This window comes from Chenopodium quinoa, unplaced genomic scaffold, assembly GCF_001683475.1.
Source record: "Chenopodium quinoa cultivar QQ74 unplaced genomic scaffold, ASM168347v1, whole genome shotgun sequence".
NCBI lineage: Eukaryota > Viridiplantae > Streptophyta > Magnoliopsida > Caryophyllales > Amaranthaceae > Chenopodium > Chenopodium quinoa.
In genome coordinates this window covers 4,383,371-4,402,033 of record NW_018743175.1, presented here as the reverse complement: position 1 = coordinate 4,402,033, position 18,663 = coordinate 4,383,371, and the positions used below count along the sequence as shown (strand labels likewise).

Below are 18,663 nucleotides of genomic sequence, written 5' to 3'. Positions count from 1 at the left end.
ATTTTTTAAAAAAAGTTAAAATTAGACGGTGAAGCAAATCTAACATTAAATCCAAGTTATTGTGAATCAGAAGTATATAAAAAATTACATGTACATACATACTCATTAATCATTATATAGGCTTGTTCCTTTAAGTTGATGTGGTCTACTCTGCTGAGTATTACTCCTTTCGTTTTTAAATACCTGCTCCACATTTTATTTTCGGCCATTTTTAAATACTTGCTTTATTTCCTTATTTGGAAAGCTTTTATAATATTTAATTCATTTTTCTCAACTAGTGGACCCAACATAAATCATATTTTATTAATTTCATATTCTCTCTCCTCCAATTCTCTCAAAAACTTTGTTTTTTACAAAAAAAATTTCTTCCACCTACCCCACTACCTCCATATTTTATTACTTTCTCCAATTTCTCCTAAAATTTCACACATAAAGATAGAGCAAGTATTTAAAATAAAGGGAGTAATAATTAGCACTGCAGACATTTACTCTACTATATGTAAATCTGATTTGTTCTGTTCAGAAGCTAAGAACAGAGCCATACATCATTGTATATCGAATACATGTGAAATACGGATGTAATATCCATAAGGCAAAAAAACAAAGAAGAGTCAAGTTACGTCCGACTTTATAAAAGGTGGGGTCAACTCCAGTTTTGGTCCAGCTGCTTTACAACTTTTTCATGCAACGTCCTCGAGCTACTCAATTCTCTATACTCGTAATTTTTATCTACCTTCGTGTGAAAACAAGGCTGTAATTTTTACATTAATTTATTTATTTTACCCCAATTCTACGACATTAGTAAAAATAAATAAAAAAAAAGGTCACAATCAATGTAGGTCATTTTCCCCGCGCATTGACGATCTGACGGCTGAAAGATCATTTAGGTCGTCCAAACCAATACGACAAGATTCGAACACGTGTAAAGTATGGTTGGACCAAAGAATGAATGATGGTGTAATGATTATTAAATAATTTGACATTCTGATCATCTGATATCATACCATAGCCTTTAGTCATACCTCTTTCTACCAATAGTTTTTTTTTTCTCTCTCCTCATTTTTTTTTAATTTAATTATTGAAAAATAAATAATAAAAATAATTTTTTTTTTTTTTAATTTTTTAGTGAAAATAGATGGTAATTGAATGAATGGTGCAACAGAGTGGTGATTCTCTGATTTGTAGCATTCATCCTTTTAAATTGTCCCTAGCTACCTAAGGAGCTACAGTCTTTATCTAAAGCTAAGGTCTTTTTCATAAATTCATCCTATTTGCTTTTTCATTTTTAATACCCTTTCCTACAATTGGGAATGCTAGCATTTAATTAACATTGCCTCTCTACTTTTTGTTTCAAAATTTTGGTTAATTTACATGATTAATTAATCTTTTAAGTATTTATTGCAGTTCTGTAATTATCTTTTTTTTTTTTTTTTTTTCTTCTAATGTTATTGCTTGGATTTCTCACTTTCTAATTACGGTATCAAAATGTCATGCTGAATTGTCTATTTTGATGATTACAGTGTAATTATGATTAATGGTTATACTTTTTGAAATGTTTCTTCCTTGATTGAGTGATTTTGTTAAAATTTATTTACATTTTTTTTGACAGGCAAATTTATTTACATTATTATTATTAATAAATTAAAGTTGACAATTATCTTGGCATAACTAACTCAATTAATGCTTTGTTCTTATCAACGAATAATTGTTTAAGAAGTTGATTATTACTAATGATAAAACAATTTTTTTTTTAATTAAAACAATTCTTTTATTAGAGCTAATTTTGAAATTATTTTTTAATTTACTTTTCAAATTTTTTTATTTTTTTATGCTTCATTGTTCTTGTTTCAAAAGTGCGTGTTATATTAAACTGTCAATTTAAATAAAATGTTACTCCGTAACATGTATTTAATGTTGCTTTAGTCATCGATTTCATACCTCCTTTCATAAATTGGTACACATACAATAACATGTTGCATTCAGCAAAGGATTCACGACGTGAGTAAGTCAAAATTGACAAACACATTATTTCGAGTACCTATTCTTTTTTCACGTTAATTATCAACAATTTTTTTAGTACATATTATTCTTTATTAAGTTAATTACTAACAAGTGATGGTGTAATGGGAAGGACCCCAAAGATCAATCCAAAAACATATATATGCACTTGTCAAAGGGCTTAGCTTGACTATTATAAAAGGTGAATTTGTACAATCAAACACTAAAGTAGCTTGACCTTTGTTTAGTCATAGCTTTTTAGAATTCCACTTTATCTTTTTTGGGTTCACTTTTATGTTTTTCATTTTTGGTTTGTGAATTTGAGTTTTTTGCTAGATTTTCAATAATTCAAGACAGATATAAATTTCAAAACATTGGGGGTAAGGGGCTGGGCTTGTCGAAAATGCACAATGCTTTTGTTCTTGTTTTTCTTCCCCTTTTCAAACACTCAATAAAAGTTTACCATTCCTTGCTTTAAGTGATACAGAGTAGATAGTAGTTCGTTATTGTATTATCTAATAAATCATATATAAAGTATGAAATACTTAACAGCAAGATTGTGAACCTTACCGATGTATTATGAATTATAAGTAGTGGCAGTGAAAAATAAGAAAATATATAGGTCAATAAATTAGACTAACGTCGTATTTTGAGTGAAAACAAGTTTATTAAGCATATGCATATCTATAGGTAGAATGTTACCATGATGTGCACGTGAAAACAAGCACATAAATTTTAAATTATTAAATTAGTTTGTATATGTAATCTTAGCTATCTCAACATTTACATCTTCAAAAATTAACCACTAAAATACATGAGTAGTTAAAAAGTCGATAAATGGTAAGAAAATCCCGACAAATATCAGGCAAACTATTTATGATATCGAGTTGTTTTCTTATTAAAGTGGCTAACATATATAAGTGTATTCGTCAATAATGAAAATATAAATGAAAGCGTTGTCAACATTATTTCCGTGTCCTTTTTTTATAAATGACCTTTCAGTATTTTACAATAAATTAGTATGTAACGGCTCGCCCAAAATCTTCTACAAGCACAAAGTTTGCACATGAGAATGTTTTTTGGTTTGTAAGAAAACAAAGCCTTGATTTCTACCTTTGCTCAAGGACCATATAGATAAAAGCTGTTTAGTAAAATTTGAGCTACCAACGTGTGGTCACACACTCACACGTACTACTTAAACTAGACAGGACCAAAAGAAAAAGAGTTTTGAAGAAAACTGAGCATAATTATGGGCTTTATTAACATCGTATGATTCATGAAAAAGCACTCTAAAACATGGTGGTAGTAGTGAGATAAGCCCTAGCTTTAATTTTACAAAGTCATTATCAACTTAAATTGGTGACCCTACCCCCTTGTAATATTTTTTCTCCAATTAAAGTTTTTGTCAGTCACGCCAAAATAATAAAGAAACAAATAAAGAAGCAGAAATTCATTCTGCTAATTAAATTGCACAGTCAATTTATAGCAATCAATATAGGTAGGGTGCAAACTGATAATTGAACCCCCATTCCCCACTTTAGCTGGCTGGTGGCTCAAGCCCCATTTACAAGCGTGTTGATACATACACGACCACTTTCTTATTTAAGTAGGTTGAACGACCCTAATAAACCGACACTTCTTATAGGTTGAGTGGTTGACTAATTGAGATTTATCGGGAAAGTAAGATAATATATTCCTTATTAACTCCCTTCCCCTACCGAACCACAAGTGGTCTAGCTTATTTGGTTAAAGTTTATCTGGTTAACATTATTCTCGTTTGTAGCTCCTTGTAAGCCAATAATTAATGTAATGGGGTTTGCGACCTTGACAAAGAGAAGCGCGTGGGGCTTGTAAGGAGCAGGAAGTGGACAGGTGGGGCGTGGGAAAGTATGAAATGAAACAGACAGGGTGAGAATGGAATGGAATTAATGGACAATGAAATGAAATGGGAAGGAAGGAATTATTAATTATTACTCACTCTATCTTAGGAGTAGCATGTTTTCCCTTTCCTTTTCATTTTTTTTTTGTTTTTGTTTTTTATAATTTAATTTTTATAAGTAAATATGCAATACAATATATTTGTGCTTTAGTGCCACGTGTCACGATGATTATCGTCTGCATGGTAGCTTTCTTACAATTCTTAGCAATTATTGCAGTCATGATTAGTAGCTACTACTTTGTTTTATCTTTCTTCCCACCACCTCTTGCTTCTTTAATTTTATGTAAGTGATGCACGTAAGGTGGAATATCATATTTCCACTACACAAGATAATTTGGTAAAAAAGAAAATTATGGATCTTTATTTGTGCATGCATAAATATATATGTTGTAAACATTTATTTATTTTATAATATCTACTTTTAAATTATAGGTATACATGTCTCTTTATGTAACAACATTCATTAAAGGTAAAATTGTGTTCTTTTTATCTAAATTAATCTTACTTAACTTATTAAAGCTTGTTAATTACCACTTAATATAAGCAAATAACATCATATATCTCGTTACCACTTAATATAAGCAAATAGCATCAAATATCTCGTTGGCTACTTGTAGACATCAAATGTATTTCTCATTTTGTATTACGGAGTAAAATATGTGAATATGAGACCATTATTTAATGTGTGACGATTTTATAATAGTCTTGGATGGCTGTTTTAGACCAAAGATGTTAACGGCTTTAGCAGGCAAAGATGGAAAGGTAAACGAAAAACTTTGTCATAGACATAGAAATAATGTAGACTTGTCATTGTTGAGCGTAACAAGAGTTGCGTTAGCATAGCCAAAAATGGTGCTGAGAAACGTCAGTTGGTGCCGTGTAGTATGGGGAGGAAGACCAAATTTCACGGGTGCTCGAAAAAACAAATCCAAAATTTTAGAGACAAAAAACGTGTCATTGTCGTACAAAATTATGCCTTGGACCTCTCATTTTCTAGTATGGAATGATCGATGCAAGACGTCAACAGTATCAAACCAAAATGTGAAATGTCATGTATACGTTACATCTTTAATTTGTCATACTATATAATTCTCACATTTTTTCAAGCTTATTAAGCTACTTAGCTTGCGCAAATAACAACCATAGGTATAAATAATCTTGTGCGGCCAATACGACCGCGACACATCATTGTTTTTGGGATTAGCTAATGTCTTTTCATCATCAACAATGTAATTAGTCTTCGAATTTAGTTCTTTGGGGCCTATATGATGTCGTTTCATGAGGAATTTTGCATGCAATTTACAATATAGTATTTGTCTTAAAAACAGGTTTTATTTGGTTCTTTGTGTGGAAAGTGTAAATTAGAAAAGGTCCTCTAGTACCTATTAGTACGTACGAATTGAAGATGTTGATTAATTTACTTTAAGTTTCAATGACCAAATATTCTAAAGTAACATCTAATATAGTATATATCAATTGTATTAACATATAATGTAGTATTAAAATTGTTATTGACGCTGCTATAAAGAATACAAAACTAGACATTGATATTAATCCAACACCCCTCTATTGATAGCAGTTGTGTTTCATAAAATGGTAAAAAAGACGTGGTCAAATTAATACTTGTATATTAGTAGTGTAAAAAGTCAATTGGACGCAGTTATTTTTATACAAAGGTAGTAATGAGAATGTTATTTTGTAATGTTTCGTGGAAAAATGTTTTGTGGTCCTAAGAGTTACCAACTAGTAAAATGGTTGGGAGGGAGTGGTTAGAGTTTTCTTCCCGATTCTAGATTAGTCTGGGATCGTTTCTCAACAGTTATTCATACAGTCGTATGTATGAGAGATGGTTACTCCATATATAATCAATAAACAAGCATATCATAAAATCTCTCATGTAGATGTAATTAATATTGAGCATTTCCGTAAAGTAATTTATAAAAGGAATAATTAGTGGAAGATATAAATGTGTGGTTGAAACATGTATGATTGAAGAGAGATAGTGACATTGAAAACAGAGAAATAAAATGGAAGAAGAGTACTCGTAATAAATGAAGTCGGACCACAATATACAGATACAGTTGCTACCTTGGAACAGTACATGAAAATCCTGCATAATATTATTTCATACCTTTGACCCTTTTTATTTATTTTTCTGTCATTGATCTCCTTTTGGCCCAAAGACAATTTACACTATTTTTGTACTCTTCAGAAAGTTACGTTTGACCAGAAAACTAGAGAATTTTGGGCAGATATATCTCACCTTAGCTACTTAACTTTTGTCACAATATGGTAAATATTCGTTTCCAATCCTCTAATAATTCCAAATTCTAATATTCGCCATTAATTTAGGTTAAACTATAGCTAGGGTATAAATTACAATCGCGAATTGAATGGCTTTAGCTTACTATTGAAAGTGCTATAATTTTATCATAGAACATATAAAGTGTTCCTGATTGCATATTTCTCTTATGAGGTAGTCTTATCCAAAACATCAAGACCTAGTCCGGAGGGAAACTAGCTTATCGCTTCGTTTTTTTCTAAGTCATATATATAATACTTTAAGTAAAACTGAGTTAAGCCAATTTTTGTATGTAGCCTAAAAAAGATATATGATTATTGTATACAAACTACTATCTCTTAAATTAAAATATCATAAAAGTATTGTATGTTTTCCAAAAGTCTTATAAGTGTGAATTATATCATCAAGTATTTTCCATAACTTAAAAGATCTTTTAATCGATAAACCCCAGCTAGATGAAAAAACCTAAAAACAAGACGAGTCAATCCAAGCATAAAATTTCCTAGTTTCATTGAAAAAGAAATAATAAACAAGATTGTAATAACCCAATAAAAAAATCCTGACACCTTAATAGGAGTCCGGGGTGCATATGTGATGATTTGTACTATTGCAGCTCTTAACTACCACTTTAATATATTTTTGAAATAGTCTTATCGTTAAACCAAACGCATTCTAGTGACTTTAGAGACCTATTGATAAGTTTATTATGATTTTAAATTGACTTCTATGACTCTAGGAAATTTTAGAGAATTTTTTATTTTTTGGAACCCAGGACAAAGTTCTTCTCACAAACTCCATGATACCTCAAAAAGTCAAAAAGCCACTTAGGTGATTGAAACCATCCACTTAGCATTTTAACTATATACTCGTATATCAACTTAGTTGGTTATAGGTATGCCTCCCATCATGCTTTTGTGTGACTAACTAGTGGGTGTATATGATTTCGAACAATGTTTTATGACATTTGGATGCATTTCCACCCTTACTTGGGATTTTGCCGCCAGGTCTCAAAATATGCAAAATTGGTCTAATTTCGGCCTTTGGATAACATCTTATCACATCTTAAGTCATCTGCCTTGATCATGTATTGCCTTGCCTTGGCTCGTGCTGATGCCTCGCCTCTTTGAAAACTCCCCTAAGACGAGCCAATACGCTATCCTCAATGCATGGCCACATATAAGTGTTATTAATAGATAAGATGTTTTTATTCCTTGTTCTTTGGCTTGTGCCTTGACCAACCGCCCATGTGCCTAAGTTGCAAGATTATGCCTAGGCCTTGTGCCTTGACCTATTAGAAGATTACACAGAATTTTTTTTGGACTTTTAACCTTAATAACTTTAATAACTTCAATTGACGAGTGTTTTTATCATAAATTCCAATGCAAATTTAAAATTCTTTTCATCAACATAAATGTAAAATATGAGGTACAAGGCTTTTAATTTTACAGGTTCAAAAAATCAGAAGTGAATTAATGAAAAAAACAGTAACATAATTTCTTAATGTGGTGCAACAATGGTCTGTTAGAGCTGATTTTGGGGAAAGCAAACTAAAGAAGTAGCTCTCTGTCTCGTTCTAAATTGACACTTTGAGATAGTATTATACAAAGGCATATATGTTTGTACACCTGCAATTTTTTTCTTTTGTACTCTTTTTTTAAACTTTAATTACAAATAAAAACATACCCTTCTTTGTGGACCAAATTCAGTATCCTAAGTTATGACTTTTAATTTTTTTTTCTTTTGTTTTTTTACTTGTATATTTATTTTATTTTCTTATGTTAGTTGAGAGTGGGGGTGTAACTCTTTAATTACCTTTGTAGTTCTTGCAGAAAAGAACCTTTAGTTCGTTGATAAAGTTTACCTTATTTATGTTATTCTTTTTGAAAGGAATTTATGTAATTTCTTGGCAGATTGACTATCAGTAATTACTTTGTCTCTTTAAGCTTTAACAACCTTACTATGTCTAATAAATACTTCTTACGAAGTATGTCTTTATTTTGTGCTTGAAGCTCTTTCTAGTCCGTGTTATATGTCCCGTTTAACTAATTAATTTTACTTTTTCGGACTTTATCTACAGTAAAATATGCGGTTTTAACTATCAATGTGTTGTCACTTTTCCTTTTAATTTTACATATATATATTCATGATACTCGTATTTCGTATATGTATTTAAATATAAATAAAATGAACGAAATAAGCTCTAAGAACAAAATACTTTGTTAATCATCATAATAGTTTGTAGAGTCTAAAAGAGGTAAATTCAAGTTTCTCCCTGAGATAAATCTGTGAATATATCTCCTTTCACAACATAATTATTTACTTTTAATTATTTAAATGACAAAAGTAAAATAATAAAATGGCATATAAATCAATGCATAAAGTTTTGAGAGGAGATAAATTGGAATGTTTATCTCTGAGATTAACTGAGGCTCCCTTGTTTAAAAGTCAATTGAGTTTTATTTATCTAATTTTCTCTCACCATAACATATGAACTAATCAACTGATTTTATTTTAACTGTAATATGAACTTGTTTTTTTTTTTTTTTTTTTAATAAAAATACTCTGTAATACTTAACTTATTTACACTACTCCGTGTCTCCGTATATTTAAATGGTTCTAATAAATATAATACGGAGTAATAGTGTAATACACATGTTTACAAATGCAATTTAACTATGGAGTACAATGAATTGATGAAAAGTCAGCTTATATATTTATTACTGTAAGTTTGATATAGTCCGTAAATTATATACTGAGTTGGTAAAACAGGTTTAATTTTTTGGAGGTTATTGTATGTAAGTACTCTCACATTTAATAATAAATCGAGAATACCCAATACGATGTAAAATTTGAAGATAAAAACAACCTTTTATCCTAGTAAGAAATCATAAATAAAAATTAATTAAGTCAAAACTTGTACACTCATGAAATTTCTAGGAGTAGAGGTTCTTGAAGTTAGTAAACATACAATACATTATAGACAATGCTGCAGAACCCAATTACGCTTGAAAAAGTCAAAACCATTGCAGTCCCCTTAATTGGATAGCCTCACAATGCTTCACATATCGCCTTTACCTAACGATACGTTCAATTCACCTGAATTTTACTTACTTAAACTTAATTAATATTATGTGATCTAATTATAGTTGAACTTGTTGATTGTAACCTAAGTTGTACATTGAATTTGGATAGTCAATTTTTATTAACCCTATATGAACTTAGTTTTCCTTGTATTATCTTATCATATTAGGGTCTATTTGTTTCATTTTATTTTAACTTATTAAATTCTTTCGAATCCGTATGAATTAAGTAAGTTCGGATAGAATAAGTGTAGACAAAATAATAATTTCAAAAAAAAAAACAAAATTAGAAAAAATTAAAGAGGATAAATTAAAATAAGTTCAAATAATTTCAAGTGAAAACAAGATATCGATGAATAAAAGATGAAATTTTTATGTATAAATATTAATTTTTACTAGGTGAGAAATGAAATTTAAGGTGGTTGCATTAATGGATTAACTAATCACTTCCTAGATTTTGATTTTTTCAAATTTAAAACTGTCTTCTTATGGTAATCTTGTTTCAACACTTTGCTTGTTACGGAGTACGAGTACATTATAATCCTTTATAAATACAGTATTGTGTTTAGTATAGTTAAGCATAATTCAAATGATTCACCATTTCACCCTAGAAAAAAAATATGATAATCCTTTGAACAAGAAAAATTAGTTTAAAATTTCAATTTGAATCACCTAATTATAATATCATTTATTCTAATTGGCCAAGGGTATAGTATAGTAGCGTAGAACTCTATCACCACAACTTTAATGATAATTATCACACAATTAAAAGTCTAATTTTTTTTAACCATTATAGAAAGTATTCGTCACTAAGTTGCTTGAGTAAAAGAAGAATAAAATTTCCAAACTTTTTCTTTAGATGTACTAAAATAAAAATTATGTTTAGTACCTTTGTCATATTCACTTTTTATACTTTCCCTTTGTTGGGAAAGTGTAGAGCATGTGACATAGCTAAGGAATGAATTGAACATAAAGCCCTCACAATATATAAAAATCTAAGAAAATTATATAGAAACATTAATTAACAATTAAATATATCAAGAACTTTGCTTTGTCAAAATAAATATTTCTTTCATCTTTTTTTCTCCTTCAAAATGTAAAAGGGACCCATTACAATTACCAAGGATCACTTCATACCTTAAAGATAATTAAGTAGAAGTACTACACTAATTAACCTCACTTTCTCTCTTCTAATTAAATCTCACTTCAAAAACATACAAAATCAATTAGAATATCATCATATTTACGTAGAAAATACAATATAATATTAATTTTGGATCTCATCACTTTTTTTTTTCTTTTGAGCTACCAAATTATACAGGGAAAATTACCATTATACCCTTTCCCTTCAATTCCAATTCTCTTCTCCTTTTAATTTGTTGCTTTCTGTCTTTTTTGTCTCCTCCTTTTTTTTTTCACCTTTTTTCCTTTTTTTTTCTCCTTTTTTCCACCTTTCTTTTTCTGGCTCTGAAATTTCAACCAGAGAGTACCTGATTCTCAATCAACCTGGCTCAGCTCAGTTAAGAAGACTATAATCATTTCAAAATGAGTAGTTTTTGTATTCCCTATTATATTTCTTCATACTCATTTTATCATCATTATATTTGTTCTCTTCTCCCAAAAAAATAAATTTGAAGAAACCTAAAAAATTAATTTAAGTTAAAGTGGCCTCCCCAAGGTAGGGCTGGCAAACCCTGACCCGACACGAAAATTCAACCCGAACCCGATCCGAAGTTACTGAGAGAGACCCGAACCCGACCTGAACCGAACCCGAACAACCTAATTTGACCCAAATTTCATATTTCGTAATAATATTAAGTTTTACACTATTTTTAATAGTTTTTAAGCATAACCCGAAATCGACCCAAAATCTGACCCGAACCCGACCTGCTGACCCGAATTGCCACCCTTACCCCAAGGTGAACTCCAGATTTGGCTTTGTTGGACTTGTTTGATGATCTCCTGATATTATGTTTGATGAGCTTACTTCTGATAATCTCTCGTAGCTTAAACATTTCGGTTCTAGCTCCTTCTGCACACGATTAAAATTTATATAGCGTAAGAACTCTGGATAAGAAACTAAAACATGTAGTAAATTGTAATAAACACGCAAAAAATTAAAAATAATATATGTTTTATTTATTTATTTATTTATTTATTTATTATTTTTTTTATTTTTTTATGCGAGTAGTGTTATATGAGCAAGTTGAATGACGTGACAGCTATATCTGGAAGTGGTAGTATAATTTTGCGTAAAGTGATAGTGTTTTTTTACGCAAATGGAAGATTATAAACCAACAAATTGTAATACGAAGAATGTATAAAATTGACATCTCTTAAAAAGATCTTCAGAAGTACATGCATTTAGGGGTCTCGTTATCAACTTATCACAAATTTTTCCATAGACAAAAGAAGAAATTTTCACTCATCCCTAATATGACATTGTATTATAGAATATATGGTGCATACAATTTGTATCAACCTAGCTTTCACAACCATTATTGCACCAAAAATCTCAATGTACAAAATACAATAATCTATATTATTTTCGCTCTTTGGACTCAAGATCCTATTCTATGTATATATCTTGTTGAACAAGCTGTCCTAATGATTCTACAATTATGAAAGTAGATTAAGGTGTATTAAATTAATGTTTGGACCATATTAAAATAGAAGGAAAAAGTTATAAATTGACCTAAAAAGAAGAAAAAGAAGGAATTTACAGAAAGAAGATTTAGGAAGTCGATGATGATGAGTTCACTCACAAGTTCAGTACCATATAAAATGTGGTTTGAGACTTAGCTTAGGGATGAGAATCCAAGGACATTGGACTCAGAGAATAAAAGAATAAAATTTTTGAATAAAGTTGGAAAATATTATAAATTAAATAAAATAAAAACAAAAATAAAAGAGGATGTTTATGGTTTTACAAATATAAATAAGTAGAAAGCCTGTTACAGTTTTAGTGTCTCATGTGCACCTTAGCTTAAAAGCTTTACTTCAAAGTTGTAAAAAAATTTCATAAAAATATTAATATTTTTCTACCAAAATCATCCTCGTTATAAGGTAGACAACTTTATATATTATGCCTTACAATTTTCCCACATTATTCTTTAATGTTTTGCCACCACCCCACCATCACCAAATTATCATGGTTTATGAAATTAAACATATATAGATGCAAGGTACGTAATATTATGGATAAATCTACATAAAAAGTGTTCAAACTCGTACTAACTTTCATACGGAATATGTGATTAGGCTCTTTTTCGATGTCTTATGAACCTGTGATCTACCCATATTCAATCCTTCATTCGTTGTCATTAGGCTATATATTTAAGAATTTTAAGACGAAAAAAAATTTATATCTAATGAAAAGTTAATAAATTTGTTATATATAATAAACCCCTTTGACCAAATAAATAAAAAAATGTATGTCAAATTTCCTTTTTTTCATCTTCTTTATCATTGATGCTCTTTTAATTTTGGGCTTTTGCACAGAGCTTTTTCTTGGTTACGAGAAGCCATGTTTCCTTGGGAAGTAAAATGACAAAAATGTCCCCTATGAAGAGCAATTTACACAGGACACTCACTTGTACAGCTTTTGAAAGGCTTTTGTCCTTTTTCTAAAATTCTCTCTCTTTTTTTTTCAACTTTGTAGCAGCGACTTTTATGAGAAAAATTAGAAAAAAGGAAGATATACTTGTACGTAGTAGAGAAAGATAGAGAGAGGAAATTATAAAAAATAAATGTATAACCCTCCCTTTTTTTTTTTTCTCTCTTTAACTTTTGCTTTCTTTTTATGGTTAACTTCCTTTTCTTTTCATGCACATTCCCTCAATATTCCCCACAGGAATAATATGTTTAGTATAGTATGTTATGTTTCATAGTGCGTACTAACTTTCAAACTCACTGTTTTGTGTACATTAATTTAAAGTTAAAAACAAAACAATAATCTAAAAAACACAGTCGATGTATATTTTTTACCCTATCAGTCTCACCATGTTCTTTACTTATATGTTTGAACGGTGATTGTTTCACGAAAAAAGTTCTAAAACATGAAGAATTTTTATAGATGGAGAGAGTAAATATAAATAATAGAATACAGAGTATGTAGAAATTATTATAAAACGGGTGATGTGAGTATGTATGTACCTCGAGAGAAGATTGACATTGCATGTTGTTTCCTGAGGAATCCTTAGGTTTGCTATGCAACCAAGCTTCCCTGCTATAAAAGTTCCAAAATCCAAACCAAGAAAGAGAAAAAAAGGAAATAAATTCCATCAGTAGTGGAACTTGTGAGATCAAATAAAACCAAAAAAACACAATTTTTTTTCACAATCTAGTTTTGGTACAAAACACTTGGTTATTCAAGGTATAGTCCATAATTATATGATCAAAGTAATTGATGATCGGAATGAAATATATAAATGGGTCCATGAAATGGAATATTTTCAGTTTCTTTTTGTTCCTACATACATTAGGACATTTTATTTTCGCAACGCGGGCTCCATGTAGAGTAAATAAAAAAAATTAACGAAAAAAATTGCCCTATTTTTAGAGCCCACAAAATCACAAAGAAAGAGATATCTTCCAATATTCTTGTTGTATAGAAGGTGGAGGAATATTTTTCATGTTGGATTCATTAATTATTAATACAAATGCATGGTAATCAAACTTAGTGATTATATACCTAAGTTTAGTTTTCTTCTATATTCACAGTCTAATTAAGTGTTCTAATGAACATTGTATAAACGTACATTCTTGATCATGCTATTAAAATACTTTATATTGAATTTTTAATCCCTTTTTACCTTCTTTTTTAGAGCTCTTCTTGCATGTGAATTTAACCTCATGCACATTTGCATGAACACTAAGTAATCTAGGGAAATAGAGGTTAGAGGAGAAAAGTTAAAAAATACATGAATTAATGCAAGAAATAATCAATCAAAACCTTTTTATTTCACCTTTTAAAAGAATTTTCAACTATGTAAAATACACTCATCTTTCATTAGGAAGTGCTTTTCCTTTATAAATTCTAGGTAAAGATTGCATACATCTGAACCACCCATACACCGACTTAATCGGGAATAAACCTCATCACTGATAAGCTATATGAACTCCACTTAATAGCATCGTCAAAAACAATTTATATCTTAATGCAAGCTTCTTTACAAATGCATTTATCACCAGCTAACAAATACGGAGTATTGATCAACTATCTAGCTATAATATAGAAAGCTTTCTAATTAAGTCTTGTGTTTTACAATCATTTTATAGTTAAAATTTTACCTAATTGGTAAGTCTAATTAAACCTCCAAATTTGAAGGGCTTAATTAAGAAAACCATCCATTTCTAATGCGAGTTTTATGTATATTAAACATGCATGAATAACGAATCATATAATTGATTAAAGATGATAAAGCTACAATAATACGAGTAGTAAAATCAAATAACCTTGAAGAATTGCTCCAAAGTCCATGAGAATTATAATCCTTTTCTTGGTGCATATTTGGCGACGATCTTCCATGCGGAAGAGTCGGTCGCTCCGAACTTCTACTGCTTTGCACATTCCCAAACATGTCGTCTGATGTATCGCCCGACGAACCATTTTCGTACGCATCCCCTTGCCCTGCAACAAATCAAATTATTTCCAAATTTAATCATACTTACTTCGTATTAAGCATAAAAGTACCTCATTAATCATTTTATTAAATGACGTTATTATACATATGTACAAAAATTCATACCTGAAGAAGCAGCTGCTCTATCTGTTGTCTTTACCGTTCTATACATCTGAAGACAAAAAATAAAATCCGAGTTAATTTGGAACTGTTTAATTTTGTACATCGTAAATAGTTTAAATTCCGAAAAAATAAAAATAAATAAAGAAAGAAAAGAATGAATACGTAGGTAAGTAGTACAGGAAAAAAAAGAAGGGTGCAGGGATTAGATGTATGGATAAGCGTGTAGGAGAAAAAATTAACTATGGTTAAAAATAAATAAAATAAAAAGGGGGGAAAACCAAGTAATGGTTAAAATAAAATTTAAAAAAAAAATAAAATTGAATGAATGAGTGAGTAAAGAAAGAAAACATGATATCATTGAGAAATGATGGTGTTCCTGTACTTGCTCACTATTATTCCATAAATTTTCTTCGCCCATCTCTAGGAGGAGAGAGACTCCCTACACTAGCATTTTCCCGAGATAATTAAATTTCAATCCCTTCCTAAAAAAAATTAAATTAAATTAAAAATTTAGACAAATATTTAGAAGAAGATTTAATTTGTCTTGTTTTATTATTCATTAATCTCTTTGTATGAGTTGTAGTCATCTCTCCCTTTGTCTTCACTTCACTTCTCCACATAATTTTCATCTTTCATTTGTAATTTGTTTCATGTAATTGCGACTTATCTATTCAGATCTAATTTATCTGAATAGATAGTCGTTCAAGGGCTAAACAGTGGGTATTTTGCGATTGGAAGATAACAATCCCTAATTTTGTAAAAAAAATTTAAAAAAAAAAAAAAAAATAGGAACTAAAATTGGTGATATTTGTGATCAAAACTGGAATTGGAAATGACAAAGCAATAATCTATAGACTGCGTATTATAAAGAGAGTTGGTTGGATATAATCTTTGTTGTTTTCCAACTAATTTAATAATTGATTTAAATTAGGTTTATTATAACTAATAATAACATAAATAATAAAAAATAAATTACCTGTAAATGGGACTTGACATGAGCTAAGGTAAGATCCTTGACATCCATGAGCTCAAGTACTGATTTTGGCGTTGCCCCTATTTATTTCCAAAAACAAAAAAAATAACAATACATTTTTAATTTTGATTTTGTAAAATTGAAAAAAAAAATGTAAAAGATGATATATGGTTATGATGATTACTTTCATGGCCACCCAAGAGTTCAACGGCGTGAACGAAACGAGCATGAAGAGTTGAAGTCCAGCGCATCCGAGGAGCTCTCATGCTACGTTTCGCCGGAAACCTCGAAAAAATCCTTGATCTCATCAGCCCTTGATGATGATGGTGATGAGAAGAAGGCGACTGATAAGGTATATGATGATGGTGATGATTCGATGCGGGCGAAGCTAAGTTACCATTAGCTAGACCCGCGGCGACACTTGTTGAGTCCATTGGCTGCGGTAGTCCTGGTGGAGCAAACGGAAAAGACGGTGGAGGGTTTTGATAAACTGGGATCCCTCTAATGGGCCTTAAAAAGCCCAACTCTGAGCCCAATCCATTATTACTATTACTATTACCATTATTGAAATTAGTTTGATGGTGTTGTTGCAGTAGTTGCTGGTACAGCTGCTGCTGTTGCTGGTGGTGGTGATGGTGGTAGTAATGATGGAGGAAATTAGACCCGGTGGCGGCCGAGGAGGCCGCCACTGGGTGAGATAAAGAGAGGTCGAAGGAGGAGTTGGTTTTGTCGGAGATGGAGTTTCTAGAATTATCGGAAGCGCGTTTCCAGAAGGCTAAGTCCATGTCCGATGTTGCGGAAACTCCGGCAGTGGGTTTAGGTACGTTTGGAGGACTGATTTGGAGGGATAAATCTGGTTGAGCTGGGAATAACTCCATATAAACTTATAATCAAGCTTATAATAATAACAATAATTAAAAAAAATAATAATTGAACACCCAAGCGAAAGAGGAAGAGGAGTAGTAGTATCAAGTTAAAAATTGTTTGTTTGTGTGTATAAGCTAAGGGTTTGGATGATGTTAATAATGAAGATGATCGAATTGAAGAGAGAGAAAGAGGGGGTAGTTTCAGAGAATGGGAGGAGAGAGAAAGTGAATATAAGTGAAGGAGTAGTTTCTTTTGTGTGAAGTATATGTGAGAAAACGACAGTTGAGAAGAAAGAAGGAAGAGAAAATAAACCAGAGATAAATAAAGAGAGAGAAGTTTCAGAAAGAGAGGAGAGAGAAAGTGGCTTTTTTAATTTGGACGTGGGGGTAAGGAGGAGGAGGAAGATAGGAGAGCAAATTAAAGGGGATGAAGGATAATAAAGGAAAAGTAATTCATTTTATTTTATTTTTTAATAAAGAGGCTTTTTTGTCTAAATTTACTTCTCAAATTCTCTCTCTCTCTCTTTTTTTCTGGGTTAAGTTATTATTCTTTGTTGTTGTTGGATGTGGGTTGTGTTTGGGAGGGTATGTATGTAGATTGTAGAAGACTTGTGCCTTTGTTCCTTGACATTTTTGGTCTTACTAACCCTTTGCTAACTCACTCACACACACACACTATATATATTAGTCTTACTAACTCTTTTCTAGAGAGTCTTGGTTTGTTTTGAAATAAGGGAAATGTTTAGTTGATCATGAGGGCTGACAGTGGGTGACAACCCTTATGAGAGAGTACAAAAGAAAATTAGTCAAGATAAGATCGAGAAATCCAAATTACATACTTTGGTTATGGTTTGGATGTGCATGCGTATAATACATACCATTGAATTAAAGATTTATTATGGTATCAGGGTAGATGGAAACTTTATGTGTTACCAGTTGTGAAAAGAGGGAAGACCCAAATTCTTTTTCGAATTGATAGAACTTTTCTTGATTTGTATGTAGCCATATTTTCCGGCCTTCACCCGCATACGTGTGTTAAAAGATGAAAAGACCCGTTGAAGATATATTTTATAATGAATTGTTTAAAACCCTAATGTATTGTTTCCATTAGATTTGCTTGGATAGTTGGATGTCTTGGTTTGGACTAAAATTTGTGTAGTAAAATGCTTCTATTTTCAGCAAAAAATATAGTAAAAAGATTAGGGCTTCATTTTAATTCTTTGGGGGGAAATAAAAAAACATTTGATTTTTGAAGAAATCAATTGCTAGTATCAGAAGTATAATTAAATTGTAGATTATTAACTGGAATAAGAACAAGTACCTATTACCTCGTTAAAGCAACACTTCAACTAAATTACTAGCAAATTTGGAAATATGCCCTAATAGTAGATATGGAGCAATACTAATTGAACTTAATTTGATGTGATACGACATAATAGTAGTCGTATCATTCTTAATAAGAAACATTAGTTTGTGTACATCTTAATTCTTAATTGGGTAATTTTAACTAATCAGTCATTCAACTAATCAACTTGCCCTTATATTGATCTACATGCTTCAATTTACCACTGGCTTCAACGATCAAGTCTTGTATCCATATGTCCATTTCATTCCTTTATACGAACAAAATTACAATAACTTGTTCCTAACAACTTACGTTATATGCTTCTCATCATCATATCTATTAGGTCGGATTTGCGAGTTGATGTAGCTCTTAAAAATCTAATCTAATCTAATCTAAGATATATATATATATAT

The 18,663-nt window shown here is 30.6% G+C and overlaps 1 protein-coding gene across 1 annotated transcript; it reads right to left on the bottom strand.

Moving 5' to 3' along the window:
* Positions 1 to 10,737: 10,737 nt before the first annotated feature.
* On the bottom strand, positions 10,738 to 17,251 carry LOC110732608 (probable transcription factor KAN2). Its single transcript, XM_021912570.1, has 6 exons — positions 16,224 to 17,251; positions 16,043 to 16,119; positions 15,070 to 15,115; positions 14,777 to 14,951; positions 13,475 to 13,547; positions 10,738 to 11,351 (listed from the first exon to the last, which is right to left on the bottom strand). The coding sequence occupies exons 1-6, from the start codon at positions 16,915 to 16,917 to the stop codon at positions 11,229 to 11,231; spliced, it is 1,188 nt and encodes a 395-aa protein (XP_021768262.1). The 5' UTR covers positions 16,918 to 17,251; the 3' UTR covers positions 10,738 to 11,228.
* Positions 17,252 to 18,663: the final 1,412 nt, after the last annotated feature.

Bases quoted from the DNA above. Each gene is read 5' to 3' on its own strand.
- LOC110732608 (XM_021912570.1), bottom strand. From the start codon at position 16,917: ATGGAGTTATTCCCAGCTCAACCAGATTTATCCCTCCAAATCAGTCCT. The intron at 15,116-16,042 runs GTAATTTATTTT...TTTTGTCTTCAG, and splicing joins ATGTCAAGTCCCATTTACAG to ATGTATAGAACGGTAAAGAC. The intron at 13,548-14,776 runs GTTATTTGATTT...GAACTTTTATAG, and splicing joins CTTTGGAGCAATTCTTCAAG to CAGGGAAGCTTGGTTGCATA.